At 36.3% G+C, this 24,181-nt stretch overlaps 1 protein-coding gene across 5 annotated transcripts in view; it reads left to right on the forward strand.

Annotated features, from left to right (window-relative positions):
* VMP1 (vacuole membrane protein 1) overlaps window positions 1-24,181 on the forward strand; it is a 130,811-nt gene that overhangs the window by 35,222 nt on the left and 71,408 nt on the right. For 4 of the 5 annotated variants that reach the window (XM_060134378.1, XM_060134375.1, XM_060134374.1 and 1 more), the window contains exons 6-7: window positions 9,192-9,242; window positions 20,766-20,933. In XM_060134378.1, the coding sequence (XP_059990361.1) occupies window positions 9,192-9,242; window positions 20,766-20,933 (219 nt within the window). The remainder of the gene's footprint in view (window positions 1-9,191; window positions 9,243-20,765; window positions 20,934-24,181) is intronic. The other variant, XM_060134377.1, reaches the window with a different exon arrangement.

A 24,181-nucleotide genomic window follows, 5' to 3' on the forward strand; every position in this document is an offset into this window, starting at 1 on the left:
AAACAAAAGGAAGATAAAAGACATCACTGGTTTTTGTTTATTTTCAATTACCTGTTTGGGATGGAAGTCAGATTACAAGAAGTTAACCATAGCTACTACTACTACTAATACTGAAAATGGCAAACATTTTCATCATCATTGTCATCAGAGTAATTCTAGTTGAAATCAGTTCTATTTTTTTTTAATAAATTTATTTATTTATTTATTTATGGCTGCGTTGGGTCTTCGTTGCTGTGCATGGGCTTTCTCTAGTTGTGGCAAGGGAGGGCTACTCTTCATTGCGGTGAGCAGGCTTCTCATTGTGGTGGCTTCTCTTGTTGTGGAGCATGGGCTCTAGGCGCGTGGGCTTTAGTAGCTGTGGCATGCGGGCTCAGTAGTTGTGGCTCACGGGCCCTAGAGTGCAGGTTCAGTAGTTGTGGCACACGGGCTTAGTTGTTCCGCGGCATGTGGGATCTTCCTGGACCAGGGATCGAACCTGTGTCCCCTGCATTGGCAGGCAGATTCTTAACCACTGCGCCACCAGGGAAGTCCCAGTTTATTATTTTTTATCCATATTTGGTATTCATTTTTGTGGGGAGATGTTGCATCCCCATCCTGTTGAACTCCAGCCATATGATTTGCTTTGAAATGTGAGCATAAGTGATAGGTGTTGCTTCCTGGCAGATGCTTCAAGGTTTGTCATACTGTCTTTCACCTGGAGCCTGAGTCTCTGACTGTGATGAACAGATTCCCTTTGCTAGCCTCTGATGGATATGTAGAGTAAGGGAGAAATAAATTTAGTTGTCTTAAGCTACTGAGATTTTGGGGCTGTTTGTTGTTAAAACCTATCCTGACTGATAGACTAGCTAACATTTATTGAATGTTTTCCCATGCTAGGCTTTTTGCTCAGCACTTTACATGAATTATGTCATGTAGTCCTCCCAAGAGCCACGGTAGTCAATAACCAATAGTGTAGCAAATGTATAGTAAAAAAAATTCATGAGTAAGTATAGACTGTGCATTTGTGAACTTTGGCAATTATGGAGAAAAATAGCCAGGAAACCAAAGGCAAAGCAGAATCGAATAAAGGTTTAAGAATTTGATCTCTGTTATTATTTAAGAAGCTATTCAAAACTCTGGTTAGATTTTTAAAACGTAACATTTTCTTGGTGATAGATGGTTGACACAGTTTTATCCTTATAGATCACCATTCCTTTTGTTTTATATTTGTCAAATGTGATTGTATCTGGAAAGTCCTAATTACACCTCCTTTCATTTATGAGCCCTTACATAATCACTTAGGGAGATGTGACGTTAACATTCTCATGTCATACATTTTTGTGCTGATGAAATAGGCACTCTTTCCATATACCCATATAACTCCTCAGTCAAGAAAGCAATTAACTATATTAGGAGAGAAGTCTGGTCAGAAAAATGATCCTTCTTTTGACAATAATTTACAGCAAAACAGGTGAAAAAGAAACTGAGTTTAACAAAGGGAAAAGATTTAATTCATTCTCGATCATGGTTCTCTTTACTGGAAATTATGGCTTTAAAGTGAAATAGGAACATTTTTCCTGCATAGACAGACTTTCTCAATTACGTTCTTCCCAGCATGGAAGTTAACCTCTTTTGGAAGTATTCATTTAGTGAATTTTAACTCATTGTGCAACTAAATGGTGATTACAAATGTTACTGTATTTCCTAAAATATTATATACCTATATATCTGTCTTTAAAATGGAAAAGTTATCTTGATTTTTAAGTTTATCAATCAACAATTTCATTTATATTTTTAGATATAATTGAAAAGTTTTAACTTAATTCAGATGTCCTGAAAATTGTCATCACTTCTTTAAACATTAGATGTAAAAATAGTTGTTTGATTAAATTTTAAAATTAAATTTAGTGAAAATCAACAAGGAAGAATGACTACTATCAAATTTTGTAAATTGATTTGGGAAATCTAGTAGTTTGCCGAGAACAGATATGTAGCCACAAAGGAAGAGTTAGATACTGTTTATGCAGGAATAGTGATTGCTAACCAGAGAGGAAGAGATGAAGGGGAAAGTGAATGGACTCCTTCTCAAGGCTCAAGGGGTATTGGTTGGGCCTCTAGGTTAGTTGGTTTGTTCCATTAATTCTAACAGTCAACACATGGGCTTCAGGAGGGCTGTTAATTCCCTGAACACTATACTTGTTATGTGTCTTCGCAAATATGCATCTTTCTGGCAGAAAGGGCCTATAGTATTAGATTCTCCAGATTCTGTAACCCATAAAATGTTAAGAACCACTCTTATAGGACTTTTTTTTCTAACTATGGCTATATTAGTTTGCCACTAGGTGGCATTGCTAATACAACCAATATACTATACTATATTTGCAGGTTCTATTCTGGATAAATATGAAGCCCTCAAATAAATTAGAGGCATATTCTATTATTTATCTGTATTTATGACTATATAATGCCAGTTAATGCATGTGAATGAAAATAAGTTTTCTTAATAGTTTTGCACATTCATTAATTAGTTTCACAGTTATTAGACTTTCCATTGTGATATATATTTACATGCAGGACATACTCCCATGGCATGCATAGTTTCAGATGTAATGCCATAATTCTGTCTTTTTCTTTAATATTTAAGAATATGCAGTTGATGGAGGGTGATTTTGTTATGGGACTAAAATCTTTTATTCCTATCATGGGAGATACTTAATAGGGCATATTCAGAGCTGGATTTGAATGCATAGTCAGATATTACTAACTCTGTGATATTTGGCAAATATCTTAACTTTTTAAGCCTCAGTTTATTCAACTGTAAATGGAAAAGATAATAATAGTACCTATCTCATAAGGCTGTTTGGAGGATTAAATGAAATAAAACATGTACACTTTTCATTCAGTGGCTAGTATATATAAGGTGCTCAGTAAATGTTAAGCGACTATTATAATAATTATTGTCATTTTTCTTGCTCTGATTTTATTTTTAAAACAATCATTTTCAATTTTCCTGCTTTAGCTATTATTCTTAAGAAACTATAAGCAAAATTTCCCACAATTGATTTTAATGTAGCAGAATGTAATACCATAGTTGAAAACCACAGATTACTGTTCCATTTTCAGTGACAATAGATTAGGCCGTTTGGATCAACTTGCTTGTGAAAGTATCTTAAAAAGTTGATAAAAATTTAAAACATCTGTTTAAAGCCACCATAGAGATAAAAAGATAGCAGAGAATTACAAGGCCAACATCTAGATTAAAGGGGAAACCCAGAGAGGTGAAACCAGATAAGTATATGGCCTTAATAAACCTGCAGGCTTTGGATTGGAACCTGATGGGCCACACTTTAAACATAAGGATGAACTAGATACAAATCAGCCCATACAGGGACTGAAGCTCAGGCTAAATCTTAAGTCTGGAGGAAAATAAAATAATCCTAGGCATCACATTATATTTAAAAAAAAAAAGTGTAGCACTCAATCAAAAGGAATCAGATATCTGAAGCAACATGATAATTTGGTCGAAACAAGAAATAAGAGAAATAGATCCATAAGGGATCTATTTAATGAAGTTATTAGATGTATACTTTAATCCAAAATCAATGTGTTTCAAGGAAGTAAAAAACAAGTTTGAGTATTTTTGCAGAGATTGAAAACTACAGAGGAGAGCAAGTGAAAATTTTGAATTAAAAAAACATTATCTGAAAAGAAGAACTCAAATAATGGACTTCAGTAGACAGCAGCTAAGACAGGACTAATAAACTGCAAAATCAGCCAGAGAAAAATATCCAGAACAAAAAAGGAAAGATGGAGAAAAAGACATACTATCTTCAGAGGAATTTCAGTAAGACTGATTTGCTGTCATTGATTTTTTTGTTTGTTTCAGAGATGAAGGACAATTTATTTTTCACAGCAATAGCAGTAGCAAGTGCATCAGCTTTTTTTTTTTTAATTGGGGTATAGTTGCTTTACAATGTTGTGTTAGTTTCTGCTGTACAGCGAAGTGAATCAGCTATATGTATACATATATCCCCTCTTTTTTGGATTTCCTTGCCATTTAGGTCACCACAGAACATTGAGTAGAGTAAAAGTCAGCTGACAGTGAAATATCTTTAAAGGTCTAAAAGAAAATAACTACCAACAGAAGATATTCAAAGTGTGCCCTGAACAGTATAAAATAAAGATACTTTCAGAAAAACAGAGCAGTTTGCCACCAGCAAACATGCTCTAAAGGAAATACTAAAAAGTGTTCTTTGAATGGAAGGAAAGTGATTCTAGATTGAAGCTCAGATTCAGGAACGAATAAAGATTAAGAAAAGGGTATATATATGGGTAAATTTAAATTAAGATTGACATTATGGTTTTTTTCCTTTTTTTGTTTTGTCTTTCTATTTTTTTGACATTATGTTTTTTTAATTTATTTATTTTATTTATTTATTTTTGGCTGCGTTGGGTCTTCGTTGCTGCGTGCGGGCTTTCTCTAGTTGTGGTGAGCAGGGGCTTCTCATTGTGGTGGCTTCTCTTGTTGTGGAGCACGGGCTCTAGGCGCACAGGCTTCAGTAGTTGTGGCTCGCGGGCTCTAGAACGCAGGCTCAGTGGTTGCAGCGCATGGGCTTAGTTGCTCTGCGGCATGTGGGATCTTCCCTGACCAGGGCTCGAACCCGTGTCCCCTGCATTGGCAGGTGGATTCTTAACCACTGCGCCACCAGGGAAGCCCAACATTATGTTTTTAATGATAATGTAGTGATAATGTTTTGAGAGATTTAAAGTATTTAGAGGGAATTAAAATACATCATCTGCAAATCACATGTGGAGTAATTGAAATTAAATTATTCTAAAGTCTTTGCATTGCCCTAGAAAAGGTAAGATATTAATTTATATGACATTAATTAATAAAGATCTATATTATAATCTTTAGGGTAAGTAGTACAAGAATATATAACTATCAAGCTAATAGGCACAAGTAAAAACCAAGTAATTTTTTAAAAGCCAAGCCAAAAGAAGGAAAGAAAGCAGACAAAAGGAACGTAGAACAGGCAGGATAAGTAGTAAGCATTCAGTGGTATATTTAAATCCAAATATATCAATAAATGGAATAAATGTTTCTTCCAGTTATCCAAATAAATATTTTAAAATATTCAGCTATTTGCTAAATCCAGCCTTCATACCTAAAATATACACAGAAAGATTAACGGTAAAGGATGGAAAAAGATGAGCCATTTGATGCCAACCAAGAAGAAGCTCATGTAGTTATATTGAAATCAAAGTAAAGTATGAGGCAAGAAGAGTTAATAGATAGAATGTGTTTGTTGGTAATAATAAAAGACTCCGTTCACCAGGAAGATATAACAGGTCTAAATTTGTATTTAATAATATATACTCAACTTATGGAAAGCAGAACTTGGCAGAAATTTAGAGAAGGAGATAACTTCCACAAACTTGGAGAATAGGGAAGTGTAACACAGTTACTGGCTATACGGTCAACGTGTATGTAACAATTGTGTTTCTGTGTACTACAATAAACATTTAGAGAGTGAAAATTTTGGAAAGCATCATTTATAATAACATTTTTTTGAAAAGCAAATACCTAGGAATAAATCTAACAAAAGATGTGCTTGGCCTCTATATAAAATTATAAAATATTGTTGGAAGCAAAAAGATCTAGGTAACAGAAGGTGTATATTATTTTCATGGATTAGAAGACACAATATTGTAGCTGATCTTCCCAATTTTGTTTACATCATCAATGCAATATCAGTCAAAACTTGAGTAGGTATTTTTGTAGAAATTGACAAAGTAATTGAAAAAAGATTTTCATTCTTGCAGCTTTGTTGTAAATCTTGACAACCAATAGGATGTGTCCTTCTTGTGTGTTTCTAATATTTCTTGATCTGGATAGAGGATACCTGTGTCTGAAATAATTCATTAAGATGATTGCATTATGCACTTTTCTATATGTACTGTACTTAAATAAATACTCTGTTTTAGTACATCTGCTCTTTTGTTTTAGAATTTTGAAGTCATTTTGCATAAATACACCTGTAATAGATGTTTAATTCGTGAGCTAATTTTGTCTGGCAAGTAGTGCAAGTTTACTGATTTCATTCATTTACTTTACTCATGTTTTTTGTAAGTAGATCAGATGCAAAAAAAGGTTCTGTGGCTGGTAAATTTTTCTAAGATCATACCTTCTAAGCCCTCTTCTCTTGGATACTAATTTCCAGAAATCCATTAACGAATTTATTTTAGTCTTAGCATGTATGTAGCAGGTTTCCATTCCAGGCCATCCAGGAATGCTTATTTACTAGTGGAAATAATGCCCAGAGTGAAAACAAGTTAATGAAGAGAACATGGCTGCTGTTAACCTCTTTGTTGTATCTCTGTGTTTGAATGTGTCAAAATTTTCACCTTAATAATGATTTGACCCAAGGGGAGGCAGCCCAGGGGCAGCACTTTTGCTGAAAAGGGACCGTAAAGGGATAGTAAATATTTTAGGCTTTGCGGGCTAGGCAATCTCTTTTGTAACTCCTCAGATCTGTCATGGTAATAAGAAAGCATCCAGGGACAGTGTGTAGGAATGAATATGACTGTTTTCCAGTCAACTTTTATTCACAAAGAGAGGTAGCCGACTGGATTTGATCTGCCGGCTGTAGTTTGCTAACCGTTGCTCTAACTCATGGGATGACAGTAGTACACCAGAAGAAGCATATTGAGCTTGGGAGCCTTAGCAAGCTAGCCACCCCCTAAGGATTTTTACGTGACACGTTATGCATTTGATTCCTCCATTTGCCAAAAAAGGATTAGCACTTCTCCCAGGTCATAATATTAGACTTAACATGATGTTTTAGAAGAGAATATAGTTGTGTGAGTGCTTGAGTGGTCTGTAAGACCATCAAGGGGAAAAAAAAACAACTTTTCATGAAGAGAAAAGCAAAAGAATTTCTTCCAAATGAGCTGCCTGATGACAGCAAAATTTAGTTCTAATCTCATGTTTTAAACCATTGATATGTGCAATTATTAAATACCGGTCTTCACAACACAGCACTTATTTAGAGAAATAAATAATTTGTGGATTACGTTTAGATTGATACAAACAATTAGGAGAAGTGATAGGGTAATTTCAGTAGCCACCTTAAAATTATTTCCCATTACTAGAATATATGATTCATAATATATTCATAATAATAACCTGGTAAAAAACCAGTTTAACAGGAACTTTGGTACTTCATAATGAGAAATATATCTCAGACATGCTCCTTTTATGCATTCACATTATTATTCCTCAAGTTATAAGACAAGCAGATGATTTAAGAGCCATTTGTAAACTGTATGCCATTAATGATTATAAAGTCTGTTCTATTTCACAGTAACAAAGGAAATGAGTCCTTCGGCAGGAATTTACAAATAATGTGGTACATGAACAGTTTTTGACACTAGGTGGAGCAGTTTCCCGGAGAAAGGCTTCCCAAGCCCTATATTCCTTTCAAAATAAGCCCAGCTCTTAGACAAAGAACTCTGAGAACAAAACTATCAACAATCATTAAAAACTGTTAAAGGCACTCAAATATTGAGCTATAAATAGAAGGCTGAATATATTTTGCAGATAATTTTTCTCTTTGTCATATATTTTAACTACTGAATTCTCTCACCTTTGGGGATCAAAATGGTAGGGATTTTCTTTTTTTTTTTTTTAATTTTTATTTATTTATTTTTGGTTCTTCGTTTCTGTGCGAGGGCTTTCTCTAGTTGCGGCAAGCGGGGGCCACTCTTCATCGTGGTGCGCGGGCCTCTCATTATCGCGGCCTCTCTTGTTGCGGAGCACAGGCTCCAGACGCGCAGGCTCAGTAGTTGTGGCTCATGGGCCCAGTTGCTCCGCGGCATGTGGGATCCTCCCAGACCAGGGCTCGAACCCGTGTCCCCTGCGTTAGCAGACAGATTCTCAGCCACTGCGCCACCAGGGAAGCCCTGGTAGGGATTTTCACATTAGAACTGCCCTATCTAGATGGCAGTTGGTATGTAGAAAAGTTTGGGAACTATTCAGTTACATTGTAGAGTAGATCAAGGTTTATAAGAAGATATAACATCAAGACATTATTATCTGAATGGTATTTATGAGTCATTTGTTTAATATGACGATTTTAAATTAAGAATATAGTTTTACAGATAAAAATTGGTAGTTTAAATTCACTGGAATTAAGTTAGTAGATGTCAAGGGTGTTTTAAGTACCATGAGAAACCATGGCCATAAAACTGTAAGTTCAGAATGCAGTTATCAGGTGTAAAAATAAGATATAAATGAATAAAGAATTCTACTTAAAAATAAAAACAAAATATGACCTTTTTAAAAATTTTTTATTAATTTATTTTTGTCTGTGTTGGGTCTTTGTCGCTGCACACAGGCTTTCTCTAGTGGCGGAGAGAGGGGGCTACTTTTCATTGCGGTGCGCGAGCTTCTCACTGCAGTGGCTTCTCGTTGCGGAGCACAGGCTCTAGGCATGCGGGCTTCAGTAGTTGTGGCACATGGGCTCAGTAGTTGTGGCTCACGGGCTCAGTAGTTGTGGTGCACAGGCTTAGTTGCTCCACAGCATGTGGGATCTTCCTGGATCAGGGATCGAACCCATGTCCCCTGCATTGGCAGGAGGATTCTTAACCATTGCACCACCAGGGAAGTCCCCCAAAATGACCATTTTAATAGAAAAAAATTTTGGAAAAAATTTTTGGCTCTTTGTTATAAAATAAGTACAGGGAAAGTTAATTGTGAGATATTTGCCCCTGTGTAAGATTCAGAGGTCTGTTTCTGCCTTAACATTTAGGATCATTTCATCACTAAAATGGGGTAAAAATTTTACATTAAAAAAAACCCAACATGTTGATCACTATCAAATGTTTAAAGAATATCTCTGTCTATAGCACCCTGTTTCCTTTAGTGAACAAGTACTTTATAGTATGTATATAATACTTTATAGTACTGTTTATATATATATATATAAAGCTGTTTCTTACACGTTTTGACTCTTGGCTATTTATTGCCTAAAGTAAGTGTTATTTGGAGAACTGCATGGACATAGATTGAAGTGAAATAGCGAAGCAGTTTCAGTAAGAGAACTATTGTAGTAATTGTTTAATGCCATGAGGTGGAATAATTCTTTTAAAAATTGTTAGCCAACCTGTTCACTATTTTTCCTGCTTGACTTCTGATTGTTTCTCCATAGCTTACGTGTGTATCCCTTGATAAGACAGAAAAAGAGAAGAAATTACCAAAAGTAAGGTTCTAGTGTGACTTAATATTGCTCTTTATAGGTATAATGACTCTGGCTATAAGCATGCAGTGACTCAGGGCTCTTGCGGGAAGACCAACAGGCCCTTCTTAGAAAGGGTCTGTTTGCCTTTTTTTGATGAGGGCATGATCAGCTATTCTCCCTGTCTTTCCCCAAGGAATGACTCATGTATTAACTCTTAAGAGCATCACCACATCAAAAGTAGAAACCAGGGTCTCCAGGACATAGGGCTGAGTTTTCACCAAACAGAAGGGTATGCACAGACTGACTGACTTCCTGCCCTTAAGTCACTATTTATTAATGTGTGTTTAAATGAAATCTAAGAAGATTCAGTCTTGCTGAAATCTGTTCTGTTGGGTATAATTTTAAACAATTTCTAACCTTTTTAAAAGCTCTTTTTATAAATATGTGGTCCATTCCTCCTAAACACTTAAACCAACTTTATGATCAAAATTGCTTAGGTTGGGCTTCCCTGGTGGCGCAGTGGTTGAGAGTCTGCCTGCCAATGCAGGGGACGCGGGTTCGTGCCCCAGTCCTGGAGGATCCCACATGCCGCGGAGCGGCTGGGCCCGTGAGCCATGGCCACTGAGCCTGCGCGTCCGGAGCCTGTGCTCTGCAACGGGAGAGGCCACAACAGTGAGAGGCCCACGTACCGCAAAAAAAAAAAAAAAAAATTGCTTAGGTTTAGAGAAGAAAAGTGAAATATGTCTTTATTTATGGATTGATTGAATATAATAAAAATGACTTTAAAAATAGGTCCTTATAACCTGAAGCATGAACTATAGAATTTACACATTTTTTGTTTTGGTTATTTTATGCTTATCGTAACACATTTACTACATAATCTCACACATTGCTGTGTTACCTAGGTTGTGCAGGCATTATTATCATTATTTTCAGGCTTTTCATCAAATGAGGAATGTGAGATAGAAGTCTGATTACATCTAGTAAGTTACTCACAGGAACTAAAATCCACATTAACTAATGGCCAAATTACTGCTTTTTTACATATTACACTGCATTTTATAGGGAGGGACCAGGGGCTTAAATTTGTAAACTTGGGACCTTCTTCACAAAAAGAATATAAACACTAGTTAAACTTCTTAGTGCCCATTTGGAATCAACAGTTTTATGCTCTAGCCTTCTAGAATTTTTTCTTATATACCATAACCTTAGGTAAGTTGTTTTCTGACTGCGATGAGAAAAGCAATGATTAAAAGAATTTGAAGAGTACAATTCCTGTTTGTAAAAGCATTTCTAAACTCCCCTAAAAGTTGGACTTAAAGAAAACAAAGGTTTTGCAAGTCATACACACAACCATCTGTCATCTCCTTTCATTTATTTATCACCCAGATATTACTAATGAATCACATTCCAGACTAACCACTGACTCCTTTTGTTCCTCAGTGAAGGAGTGTGGCAAACAAATGTTTTCCCAGTGAATCAGCAGAGGATTCTTGATTTTATTACCTTTGTCCTAAACTTTCCAGACAAAACTAATTGGGAATTTTGCCTTTGGGATCTCAGTTGACTTCTGTGTGTGGATGATGAATTAGGCTATGAACTGACATTACAGATGTGCAAACAACTCCAGTCTTTAGGAATGTTTTATCAGTTCTGAGGGAACTGCCTACAGTGGAAGAATGTCTGTCTGTCTGTCTGCTCATCTTCCTTAAAAACCTCATACAGGGACTTCCCTGGCGGTCTAGTGGTTAAGACTCTGCACTTCCAATGCAGGGGACACAGGTTCGATCCCTGGTCAGGGAACTAAGATCCCACATGCTGCTGGGCGCTGCCAAAAAAAACCCAAAAAACCCTCATACATACACATACTGCGCTCTTAATGTGACATCATATTCTGCATCTTGGTTGGTAAAAAGGCTTGGCTAAATTAGGCTTATAATTAACTAATATGATCATTTTAGGTTTTCACTTTTTAAAAAATGTCTCTGGAAGAAAGGGCCCCCAAATGAACTGAACAATAAAGTTAAAAATCCAGAAAACACTTTTCCTTAAATGAAGCAGCAATACATAGACTAGTTTGTCATTTACTGATATAATTTTTTTTCAGGTTTTAAGATGTGACTGTCTCACACCTTTCTTACAAAGATCCTAATTTGTATTTGTGGCACCAGGACTGCTTTCTCAGGGCTTACATAGGTACTACGTTATTATCAGGGCACTACTTAGAATTGCTCTTCTCTACTGGATTAGGATATTTTTGTGTGTTATAATTTCAGGAATGATAATTTTACCTCTAGGATAATTTTTTTTAATTCTAAATTTCTCTTAATTTGAAAGAGCTAGTAGGATATTTACTATTCGTGAATGAATGTAAATTGTAGAAGTGTAACTTTTAAAATTTATCTTAAAAGAATATCTTAAGTTAAAATACTCTTTCCACAAATACCTATATCTGCTCTTATTAGAAATCCTACCCCCTGATCTAACTGTGGTTTTGCTCTCACCCAGCCATCTTCTTGCCTGGCCAAGCACTACATCTTTTATCCTGGACAAAGCAAAATTATTCCATTATCAAAACTTTGGAAAATATAGTGTAATGCAGCTCATGAGACTAAGATATATGAGGCTTTGAACTGAAGCAAAACCAGATGTTTGATATGTCACAAATAGCTGAACTATCTTGTTGAGTTGACTTCACTTAGCATGAGTATACTGAAGTACCCACCCACCCCAAAAAAGGACCCTGAAAACCTGTCACTGATGAGAGTGTAACTTTTCATCACAGTCATAAAATTTGACCTTCGTATCATTAAAGGGAACTTCCATTGGCAGTAATTAGGAACTCTCAAGGGGAGTTAGTGAATGTTACTTATGACCTGGTTGGTAACTAGGAAATTCATAGAGCTTCCTGTGCTGGGGAATAACAACCTGGGCTGTACATAGCTGTTTAACTTCCTTTGATTACCACTATATAGATTAAAGGACACTGTCCTTAAATAGAAAAATTAACCTTTGAGGACTATCATTTGCTACTTTTCCTTAAGAAGTACTCCTTGTATTGATCTTTACTTACCTTGCCATATGGCACATTCTTTTCAATGTGCTGAGATTCATTTTATACCACAGTATATGGTCTATCTTGGTGACTGGATTTCGTGTATACTTGAAAAGAATATGTATTTGGCTATTTTTGGGTGTAGTGTTCCATATTGTTCAAGTATTCTATATCCATACTGGTTTTCAGTCTATTTATTCTATCAACTAAAAAGAGAAGTGTGTTGAAATTTCAACTCTAATTGTGGATTTGTTTATTTCTCTTTTTAGTTCTATTAGTTTTTGTTTTATGTATTTTGACATTCTGTTATTAGGTGCCTGCACATTTAGGATTATTCTGTCTTCCTGAGAATTAGCCCTTTTATCATTATGAAATGTCCTTTTTCATCTCTAGTAATATACCCTCTCCTGAAATCTACTTAATCTGGTATTAATGTAGAATACTCTTTCTTTGTATTATTATGTTTACATGGTTTAACTTTTTTCATCCCTTTACCTTTACTTTTGGATCTGGATATTTAAAATGGGCTTTTTATGGACAGCATGTACTGAGGTCTTGCTCTTTAATGCAGTGTGACACTCTCTGCCTTTTCATTTGTATGTTTGGCCCATTTGCAATTAATGTCGTTGTCAGTATGGTTGGGTTTAAGTCTATCATCAAACTGTTGGTCCCACCTATTTTTTATTCTTTTCCTGCCTTCTTTCGAATTGAACTTTTTTTTTTGGTATATATAATGTAACCACATTACAGTATTATACTCCATTTTCTCCCTCCCATACTTTATGCTGTTGTTGTCATGTATTTTACTTCTACATATGTCATAGCTTTTGCTTTAAGCAACTAGTTCTTTTTTTAAGAGATTTTAAAATGAGGAAAAAAGGTGTTCTCTGTTTCCAGTGCTCTTCACTCTTTTATGTACATTAAAGTTTCCATCTGGTATCACTTTTCTTCTATCTGAGAACTTCCTTTAACATTTATCTCCTGGAACAAATTCTTTTGGCTTTTGTATGTCTGAAAATGTTATTATTTCATCTTTATTTTTGAAATATATTTTCCCTGAATTCTAGATTCACAGATTTTGTTTTTTCCTTTCAGCACTTTAGAGAAGTAATTCTATTGTCTTTTGGTCTGTTTCTGATGAGAAGTCCTATCTGTATTTCCCTGTAGATGACTCAGTCATAACTTGGAAATATTGTGGGTTTGGTTCTAGACCACTGCAATAAAACGAATATGGTGATATATAGCAAGTCACACGAATTTTTTGGTTTCCCAGTGCATCTAAAAGTTATGTTTACAATATAATGTACTCTATTAAGTGTCTAAAAAAACAATATATGTACCTTAATTTAAAAATAATGCTGTTGGGGGCTTCCCTGGTGGCGCAGTGGTTGAGAGTCCTCCTGCCGATGCAGGGGACACGGGTTCGTGCCCCAGTTCGGGAAGATCCCACATGCCGCGGAGCGGCTGGGCCCGTGAGCCATGGCCGCTGAGCCTGCGCGTCCGGAGCCTGTGCTCCACAACGGGGGAGGCCACAACAGTGAGAGGCCCGTGTACCGCAAAAAAAAAAAAAATAATAATGCTGTTGGAAAAATGGTGCCAATAGACTTGCTTGACGCAGGATTGCCAAAACCTTTAATTTGTAAAAATCACAATGTCTGCAAAGTGCATTAAAGTGAGGTATGCCTGTAATGTGTTTTTATCGCCTCGGATTGCTTTTAAGACTTTCTTGATATTGCTGAATTATAGAATTTGATTCTCAGCAATTTGATTATGTGTTTTATTTTCTTTATGTTGATCTTGACTTAGGTTTGTTGAATTTCTTAAATCTATGAGTTGATGGATTGATATTTTTCATCAAATCTTGAAAATACTTGGCCATCCCTTCCCCAATGTGTGTGTGTGCACACACACACACTTCACCCTCTCTTTCTGGGGTTCCAGTTACATGTATATTAGACTGTTTGGTATTATTCCACAGGTTACTGAGGTTCATTTCTTCCATAGCCTTTACTCTCTGTGTCCTTTAGTTCAAATACTTTCTATTGCCTTGTCTTCAAGTTCTCTAATATTTTCTTCTGTGGCATCTAATCTGTTGATTATCCAATGAATTTTCCTATTCGTATATTATATTTTCAGCTCTGTAAGTTCCATTTGGTTTTTTTTATACTTTATATATATATATTTTTTTTAAACTAGGTTTATTCAGTGGACTGAATCCAATACACCCTCTACATCTACTGTTCTTTTTTTTTTATTTTAAATTTATTTATTTTATTTTTGGCTGCTTTGGGTCTTCGTTGCTGCGCATGGGCTTTCTCTAGTTGTGACAAGCAGGGGCCACTCTTTCTTGTGGTGCACAGGCTTCTCACTGCGGTGGCCTCTCCTGTCGCAGAGCATGAGCTCTAGGCACATGGGCTTCAGTAGTTGTGGCTCGCGGGCTCTAGAGTGCACACTCAGCAGTTGTGGCACATGGGCCTAGTTGCTCCGCGGCATGTGAGATCTTCCCGGACCAGGGCTCGAACCTGTGTCCCTTGCATTGGCAGGTGAATTCTTAACCACTGCACCACCAGGGAAGCCCATTTTGTTTTCTTCTTATACTTTATATTTCTTCCCTCATTGTGTTTATCTTTTCCTTTAAATCAGGGATCAGCAAACCATTTCTGTAAAGGGCCATATAATAAGTGTTTTAGACTTCATAGGCCATAGAGTCTCTGTCAGAGCTACTCAGTTTTGCCATTACAGCACAGAATTAGACAGAGATGATACGTAAATAAATATACATGGCTGCATTCTTTGAAACTTTATTTGTAAAACTGGTGGTGGGCTAAATTTGGCCCCTGGGCTGAAGTTTGGCAATTGTTGCTTTAAATCTTTGAACATATTTATATTCACTGTTTTTAAGTCCTTGTCTGCTAATTCCATAATCTCTGACATTTCTGGGTCTGTTTCTATTGCTTAATGTTTCTCCAGGTTATGTGTCGTATTTTCCAAACTGCTTCACATCATATATAGTTATTCCTTATTGGATGCTGGAATGTGGTATTAAGTTGTTGATTGTATGGATTTTGTTACCTTCTTTTACAGAGTGTCAATTTTTTGTTTTGGGGGCAGTACCAGTGGATCAACTTGATCTATTTAAGGCTTTTTTAAAAACCCTATTATGGTCTGTCTAGAGTAGCTTTTACTGTAGGCTCTTTCCAAGGTCTTCCCTGAATGTTGAGTCTCTCCACTCTAGCTAGATGAAGTTCAAGTGTTTCCCAGCCCTGTGTGAAGTCTAGGAATTGTTCAGCTTACAACCCTCTATTGTTCTTTTCTCACTAACTGTACTTTGCCTGGCCTTATGAAATCTCATCGTAGCATGCAGTGGAGCTTTGTGTGCCAGAGTCTCAAGGGGACCCCCACGCACACGTGTAGAGTCCTTTCTCTGCATAGCTTTCTCTTCACTAGTATTCTGCACCACAGATTTCAACCACTCAGCCCCCTGAACTCAGATTTTCTTCTCAGTGCAGCGAGACCACCATGCTTTGCTTAGGGTCTTTGTCTTTGGACTATGGATTTTACTGCAGACACAGAATGTGTCTACAAGTGGAAAGCCAGAGTCATCACAAGGCTTCCTCATTTGTATCCCTTCTCTCAGCAGTCAGAAGTATTATACTGCCTGTGGTACAGTGTCTGAAAAAAATTGTTCCACGTATTCTGTTTAGTTTTCCAGTTGTTTAGTGTAGGAGTGTACGTCTCTACCAGTTGCTTCATGATATGAGGCAGAAAACCCTCAGCCACAGGCCAGAATCTCTAGCTCATGTATATCAATACTTGCATACTCCCATGAGAGCTGGAATGTCCTGCTCAGTACGTTGTGTTATTTTTATGTTTTATAGTGGATCTTTCCAGGTAGACTTTGCTGCTTATACTGTAGCTGTTTGTCTTTATCCCTCATCTCTTCATTTAGTATGGTTTAAATGTGATTCTTTCATATTTGATACATTGTAGTAGGAATTGTAGGTTTTAGGAAACAGACTTAAAAGGTAGTTTGAATATGTGTAACTTTTAAAATTCTCTTAATCAAAATGATTGTTTTTTAGTTTTTGTGTTTGGATTTTTCATGTAAACTAATATTTATCTCAGTTAAGTCTGTTATATTTAGGAACCATTAACCTATAATGTTGAAAAGAACTTGTGAGGTTTTCTATCAGTTAACACAGTCTAAACTAAAATGTCAAGGTACAGGTTAAATGGGCTCTTGAGAATGAACAAAGGACAAGAAGCTGAGTTATTCATGTTCATTTTGTCTGGGAACCACCACATCTGCCTCTAAGGCTGAGTAATCATGACCTATTAGTGTGGTTATGGAAAGTATATATCAGTTTAACTGTGTGAACCATCCTTTCTTTAGGGAAAATATTCTCGTCAGATTGCTGAAAATTTCCCTTTTTAGAACATTTAAAATTAAAACTATGAATCAGTCTTTTATCTTGTTGGATAACCTGTTTAATCTGTTGGGGTGCATATTTTATTCTTGTTTCTGGAATAGAAATGTAGGTTTTTCCTTCCTATATAATCCCAGAAATCTTATAATTTTAGTGTCTAGGATGGTTCAATTTTTTTTCACCTAGAGTTCATTTCTAGAGGACAGTTGTAGGGATGTCATGGACAGACTCTTGAATTTCTTTTGTTTTGCCTAGTAGTATCACATTTCTCTTTTGTGTTTTCAAACAGTAAATGTGGAAGTTACAGGGGTTTTTAAAAAATATTTATTTTCTTTACTTTTTTTGGCTGTGATGGGTCTTAGTTGTGGCACGCAGGATCTTCATTGAGGCACGCGGGATCTTTCGTTGCAGCATGTGGACTTCTCTCTAGTTGTGGCACACAGGCTCCAGGGCACGTAGGCTTTGTAGTTGTGGCGTGCAGGCTTCAGAGCACATGGGCGCTGTAATTTTGCGGCAGGTGGGCTCTCTCATTGAGGCACACAAGCTCAGTAGTTGTGGTGTGTGGGCTTAGTTGCCCCGCAGCATGTGGGATCTTAGTTCCCTGACCAGGGATCGAACCCGTATCCCCTGCATTTGAAGGCGGATTCTTTACCACTGGGCTGCCAGGGAAGTCCCCCCCCACTTTTTTAAATTGCATCTGATGTTAGCTATAAGTAAGTGTATAGTGAGAAATTTTTCACTAATTATTTAGTTACTCTGAATTCTACAGACTTTAAACTTGGGTTTGTGTGTGTGTGTAGGATCACAAAATAATTCTTTTTTCTTTAACTGAAATCTCTTTTGTGTACATAATATTCAAAGAAACAGTTGTAGATTTCATGGTTAATCACAACTTTTCAATAAAAGTTCCTTTTTTAGAGATTCTATAATCACTTTTTAAACTTATTATCACTATTTATTGATTTCTGTGAATTAAAATTCAAGAAAAAGATGAACAGACTAAAAATTCACATAAATTTTTTTTTTTTTTGGTCCAGAAGAAAACCTTATAGTTAATTGAGTCAGTACTAAGTGTAGGATTTCATTTTTTAGATTTTTATTTGAACACAAAATGCAACTGTATTTAGGGAGAAATGTAGCTTAGATTTATGAATGTCTTTCTTTTTCGTATTAACATGCAACAGAAAAATTTGTTTAATGTCACCTTTTATCTAGATAGCAGTAGGAGTTCTTTAATGTTTTATTTCCATCACTACATCTTATGCACTTTGTCTTTGAGCCACAAATTCTTTCACCATGTGGTTTAAAAAGACTTTCTTATGGGCTTCCCTGGTGGCACAGTGGTTGAGAGTCCTCCTGCCGATGCAGGGGACACGGGTTCGTGCCCCAGTCTGGGAAGATCCCACATGCCGCGGAGCGGCTAGGCCCGTGAGCCATGGCCGCTGAGCCTGCGCATCCGGAGCCTGTGCTCCTCAACGGGAGAGGCCACAACGGTGAGAGGCCTGCGTACCGCAAAAAATAAATAAATAAATAAAAAGGCTTTCTTATATCCAAAGATCACTTACTGTATGTGTATCTATATATACATACATATGTATGTGTGTGTATCTATATATACATACATATGTATGTGTGTGTATATAATTTTATTCTACAAATACAGTACTTTTGTTCATAACAGCTAACGGCTAATACTTTTTGAGGGCTTATTATATGCCCAGCACTGTTCTAAGCCTAGTACTTTATATGTGTGTTACAGTAACATGTTAAGAATATCCAACTTCTAAAGCTTACACTTCATGAGAACTTTGGAAATTAGCAATAGATTTTATTGACATCTTGATTATGTTAGGGGTTTTTGAATTTTGGAGCTAGATAAAAACATAGGATGAATCTAATTCTTTTGCCTTGTAGAACAGTAGCTTGAGGTCCAGAAAGGTTAAGTGACTTGTCTGAGTTCGCTTATTCTCCGACACCTAATAGCCTATTAGAACCTAACCTATTTGAAACTCTAAAGGAGCTTGTTTAAAACATACAGATTGGGGGGCTTCCCTGGTGGCACAGTGGTTAAGAATCTGTCTGCCAATGCAGGGGACACGGGTTCGAGCCCTGGTCTGGGAAGATCCCACATGGTGCAAAGCAACTAAGCCCATGTGCCACAACTACTGAGCCTGTGCTCTAGAGCCTGCAAGCCCACGTGCCGCAACTGCTGAAGCCGGCGCACCTAGAGCCCATGCTCCGCGACAAGACAAGCCACCTCAATGAGAAGCCCGCACTCTGCAACCAAGAGTAGCCCCTGCTCGCTGCTACTAGAGAAAGCCTGCACTCAGCAACAAAGACCCAACGCAACCAAAAATAAAAATAAATAAATTTTTAAAAAAATCAATTAGTTAAATAAATACATAAAACATACAGGTTGGGAATTCCCTGATGGTCCAGTGGTAAAGAATCCGCCTTAAAATGCAGAGGTGCAGGTTTGATTCCTGGTCGGGGAACTGGGATTCCACATGCCTCAGGGCAACTAAGTCTGCACACCACAACTACTAAAGCTTACATGCCTCAACTAGAGAGCCTGCGTGCCCGCAAACTACAGAGGCCACATGCTCTGGAGCCCGTGTGCCACAACTACAGAGCCCAGGCACCCTGAAAGCCTGTGCGCCACAACTAGAGAGAAGCCTGCGTGCCACAACGAAAGATCCTGAAAGATCCCGCATGCCTCAACGAAGATCCTGCATGCCACAACTAAGACTTGATGCAGCCTAAAATAAAACAAATGATAAATAAATCTTAAAAAAAAAACCTGAATCTTAAAAAATAATAAAAATAAAATAAAACATACAGGTTCCCATGTCCACCTATTGAATCAACTTATGCTTAGGGGACCCTGAAATTTATATTTTTAACAAAGTCCATAGTTGATTCTTATGCAGACACCTCGTCATGGCATACATGTTAATTTGGAAACCACTGTGTTTAAACCTTTATCACACATCTAAATGTTAATTCATTTTAATCTATATGATTATTATTAATTTGTAATATTTCTAAATAAAGGTACAAAGTAGCCCAAAAGCTTCCATAGAAAAAATTAATTTAAAAGAAAAACTAACTGATACTGATTCCACAGTTTTATTTTTGTTTTGGGATGTCAGTGGGAAAGATAAGTGATGTAATTACTTCATCAACTTTTTTTTTTTTGAAGTATAGTTAATTTACAATGTGTTAGTTTCAAGTGTATAGCAAAGTGATTCAGTTATATGTGTGTGTGTGTGTGTGTGTGTGTGTGTGTGTGTGTATATATATATATATATAGTTTTTCAGATTCTCTTCCATTTTAGGTCATTGCAAGATACTTAGTAGAGTTTCCTGTGCAATACAGTAGGTCCTTGGTTACCGATTTTATATGTAGTAGTGTGTATCTGCTAATCCCAAACTCCTAATTTCCCACCCCCACCGTCCCCTTTGGTAACCGTAAGTTTGTTTTCTATGTCTGCATCAACTGTTTTTTAAGTAAGGACAAAATATAGTATTCTCAAATTATGCCTAAAGGAATAGGGGCACAGGAGGTTTTTATCACAGGGGATGGCATTCTTACAAATGAGATATGTGGATAAATAAAATAAGAATCAAGACAGAAATCATATGGTTTCCAGGGTCTAGTGTTGGGGGAAGGAGATTGACTACAAAAGGACACAAGGGAACTTTTTGCAGTGACGGGACTGTTCTGTACCTTTATCTTGGTAGGTTATGGTTATACGACTGAATATAATTGTCAAAGCTTATTGAACTACTGACCTAAAAAAATGGCTCTTACTATATGTAAATTATACCTGAGTAAATTTGAAATTGGTTTTTAAGAAAGCAAACCAAAGAGATTCTGGAAAGGATTATTTTTTCAAATTATCAGTTGCATCTTGAAATATTAGGTAGATTCTTGTTCTTTAAAAGCTAACATTTTTCTATTAATATAGAGTGATTAAGGTACCATTAAAATAGCATGTCTATTAATAACTGCTCTCTCTTTAATATTTCTCATCAGAGATTTCTCATATTTTTTTGTAGGGTCCACATATAGCTTCAGTTACATTAGCTGCTTATGAATGCAATTCAGTTAATTTCCCTGAACCACCCTATCCTGATCAGATTATTTGTCCAGATGAAGAGGGCACTGAAGGAACCATTTCTTTATGGAGCATCATCTCAAAAGTTAGGATTGAGGCCTGCATGTGGGTAAGATGTCCGTTTTCATATTTGTTCAAAATTAACCTCACTGTCTTGATTCTTTGTACCTCATTGAAATTGAAGCCAGACATATACCAAGTCAGTAGATAATTAATTCATAAAGTTACCAGCTACCTAGCTTCCATGTAAAAGAAACCTTTAGAGCTTCTCCTGTTCATGCATAACATTCAGAAGGAAGGCAGGAAACCTTAGGTACCAGGAAGCATTGATACCAAGTAGACAATAGCAGGGAAAAGGAGTATAGATGGTGCAACTATACTACTTTGTAAAGTTTTACTAACGTTTATAAAACTTGATAAACACATAGCAAATGGTTATATATCAGTCCAAATTAGGTAAGTATTATATGTCTCTCTCCTAGATTTAAATACTCTGTGTTTATTCTTAGAAGACTCATTTCATTTTCTGAGTTGTTATAATACTAAAGTAAGTTCAGACATTTCTTAATAAACTAAGCTTTACTGTATTGGAGGTATCAGACTATATGGTGACCTTACTTTCAGAAGTTCCAATTATTCTTTTTATGGCTTAATATATTTTGGGAAATTTTGGACTACATGATCAATGGTAGATGTATTTTAATCTGCATATCCACACAAAACATTTTTTATATGCTTAAATTCATTCACATGTATATCATTGAGGAATAGTTCATTTGCTAAAGACTTTCTATTACCATTTGAATTATTTTTTAATTCATCATTTGGAATCACTAAGTTTTATGTTCCCTGTAACTTTTTTTCCCCTAACAGTTTCTTATAAAATGAAAAATGTGGAACACATCACTTAAAACTCTTAATTAAAATGAACGTGAATAGAATGCCCACAGAAGAGGCAGAGTTTTCAAACACATTCAAGCGTTTATGTCGTGTTTTAAAAGAATTAAAAGGGAAATGCCATATATTGAATTTGTTGAATATGAAAGACAGGAAAAATTGTCATATTTCCTGTTACTCTTTTATAAATACTGGAAACAAATTCATTATACTAGTTGCATATGTATTATAAATTTTACCACAGTCTTTTTTTTTTAACATCTTTATTGGAGTATAATTGCTTTACAATGGTGTGTTAGTTTCTGCTTTACACATTTGTCTTTTGATGAAAAGCTATTAATAAGATAACTAGATACTCAACATGCTAGAAAAGGAGTATGTATATAGCCTTCAATTTTCTGTTGTTCTTTTGTTCTTTCAAAAATGATTTATGTGGCTAGATTAACACTAATGCCAACAAAGAAAATTTTTCATCCCAGCTGGCAGTGATAACTGCTTCTTCCAAAGTGCATATTGTCTGAAGCACTCATTTGGCCTGGCTCCATGCATGCCTCAAATTAGTTAAATTGGCTGGTGTAGTGGCTTACTTCCCCAAATAAATTTTAAGCTCCTCAGAAAATTCAGACTGTACCTTAAATTTATTACTCACAGCAATCAGCATTAGGCTTTGCTCATAGTTCAAGAATACCAATAGGGCTTCCCTGGTGACGCAGTGGTTGAGAGTCCGCCCGCCGATGCAGGGGACACGGGTTCGTGCCCCGGTCCAGGAAGATCCCACATGCCACGGAGCGGCTGGGCCCGTGAGCCATGGCCGCTGAGCCTGCACATCCGGAGCCTGTGCTCCTCAACGGGAGAGGCCACAACAGTGAGAGGCCCGCATACCGGGAAAAAAAAAAGAATACCAATAAATACTGATTGTCTGAATGTTTGTTTGTTCTTCATATTCCCTTCTTTGAAACTGTCTTTTGTTATGTAAAAAAGGTAGCACATATCAAGTTCTGCTTAAATTCGTTCCTTTTGTTTTCACCATTTACAAAGAGTCCTTTCATCAAAGGATGCTGGGAAAACTGAATATCCACATACAAAAGAGAGAGGTTGGATCCTTATCTTACACCATATGTAAAAATTAACTCAAAATTCATCAAAGACCTAAACTTAAGAGTTAAAACTATAAGACACTTAGAAGAAAATATAGAAACAAATCTGCCTGGTGATTTGGCAGTGGTTCTTAAATAAGACATCGAAAGCAGAGGCAACAAAAGAAAAAAATTGAACTTAGCTAAAATAAAACTTCTTGTACATCAAAGGACACACTATCAAGAGAGTTAAAAGACAACCCACAAAAAGGGAGAAAATGTTTAAAAGTCATATGTCAGATAAGGGTTTAATATTCAGTATGTTTAAAGAACTACACAACTCAACAACAAAAAGACAAACAACCCAATTAAAAAATGGGCAAAGGATTTGAATAAACATTTCTCCAAGGAAGACGTACAAATGGCCAATAAGTGCACAGAAAGATTCTCAATATCATTAGTCATTGGGGAAATGCAAATCCAAACCAGAAGGAAATACTTCTTCACACAGATTAGGATGGCTATTATTTTTTTAGAAAACGAAAAATAACAAGTGTTGGTGAAGATGTGGAGAAATTGGAGCCCTCATAGATTGCTGGTGGGAATGTAAAGTGATTTAGTTGCTGTGGAAAAGAGTTTGGTGGTTTCTCAAAAATGTAAATGTACATTTACTATGTGACCCTCCTCTAACTCCATTCCTACGTAAATACCCAAAAGAACTGAAAACTGGGACTCTAATATGTACAGAAACTTGTAGTTCATTGTTCAGCAACATTATTCACATTATCAGAAAGGTGGAAACAATCCAAGTGTCTCTTAACAGATAAATGGATAAACAAAGAGTATTATATACACATAATAGAATACTGTTCAGCCATAAAAAGGAATGAAGTTCTTATACATGCTGCAATATAGGTGAACCTAGAAAAACATTACGGTAAATGAAATAAGCCAGACATAGAAAGACAGATATTGTATGATTCCACTTATATGAGCTATCTGGACAATTTAGATTCATAGAGACAGAAAGTAGGTTTGAGGTTACTAGGGTTGTGGGAATGAGAAGTTAATGTTTAATGGGTATAGAGTTTCCATTTGGGTGAAGAAAAATATTGAAAATATAATGATGATGGTTGCACAACATTGTGAATACAACTAATGCCACTAAATTTTATATTTAAAAATGGTTAACTGGGATACACTCATAAAAAGTCAATACTGGGACTTCCCTGGTGGTCCAGCAGTTAAGACTCCACTGTGTTCACAATGCAGGGGGCCCGGGTTCGATCCCTGGTCTGGAAACTAGATCCCGCACACCACAACTAAAGACCTGGCACAGCCAAATAAATAAATAAATGTTAAAAAAAAAAAGTCAATACTACTG

This window comes from Lagenorhynchus albirostris, chromosome 20 (assembly GCF_949774975.1).
Source record: "Lagenorhynchus albirostris chromosome 20, mLagAlb1.1, whole genome shotgun sequence".
In the NCBI taxonomy this organism is placed as follows: Eukaryota; Metazoa; Chordata; class Mammalia; order Artiodactyla; family Delphinidae; genus Lagenorhynchus; species Lagenorhynchus albirostris.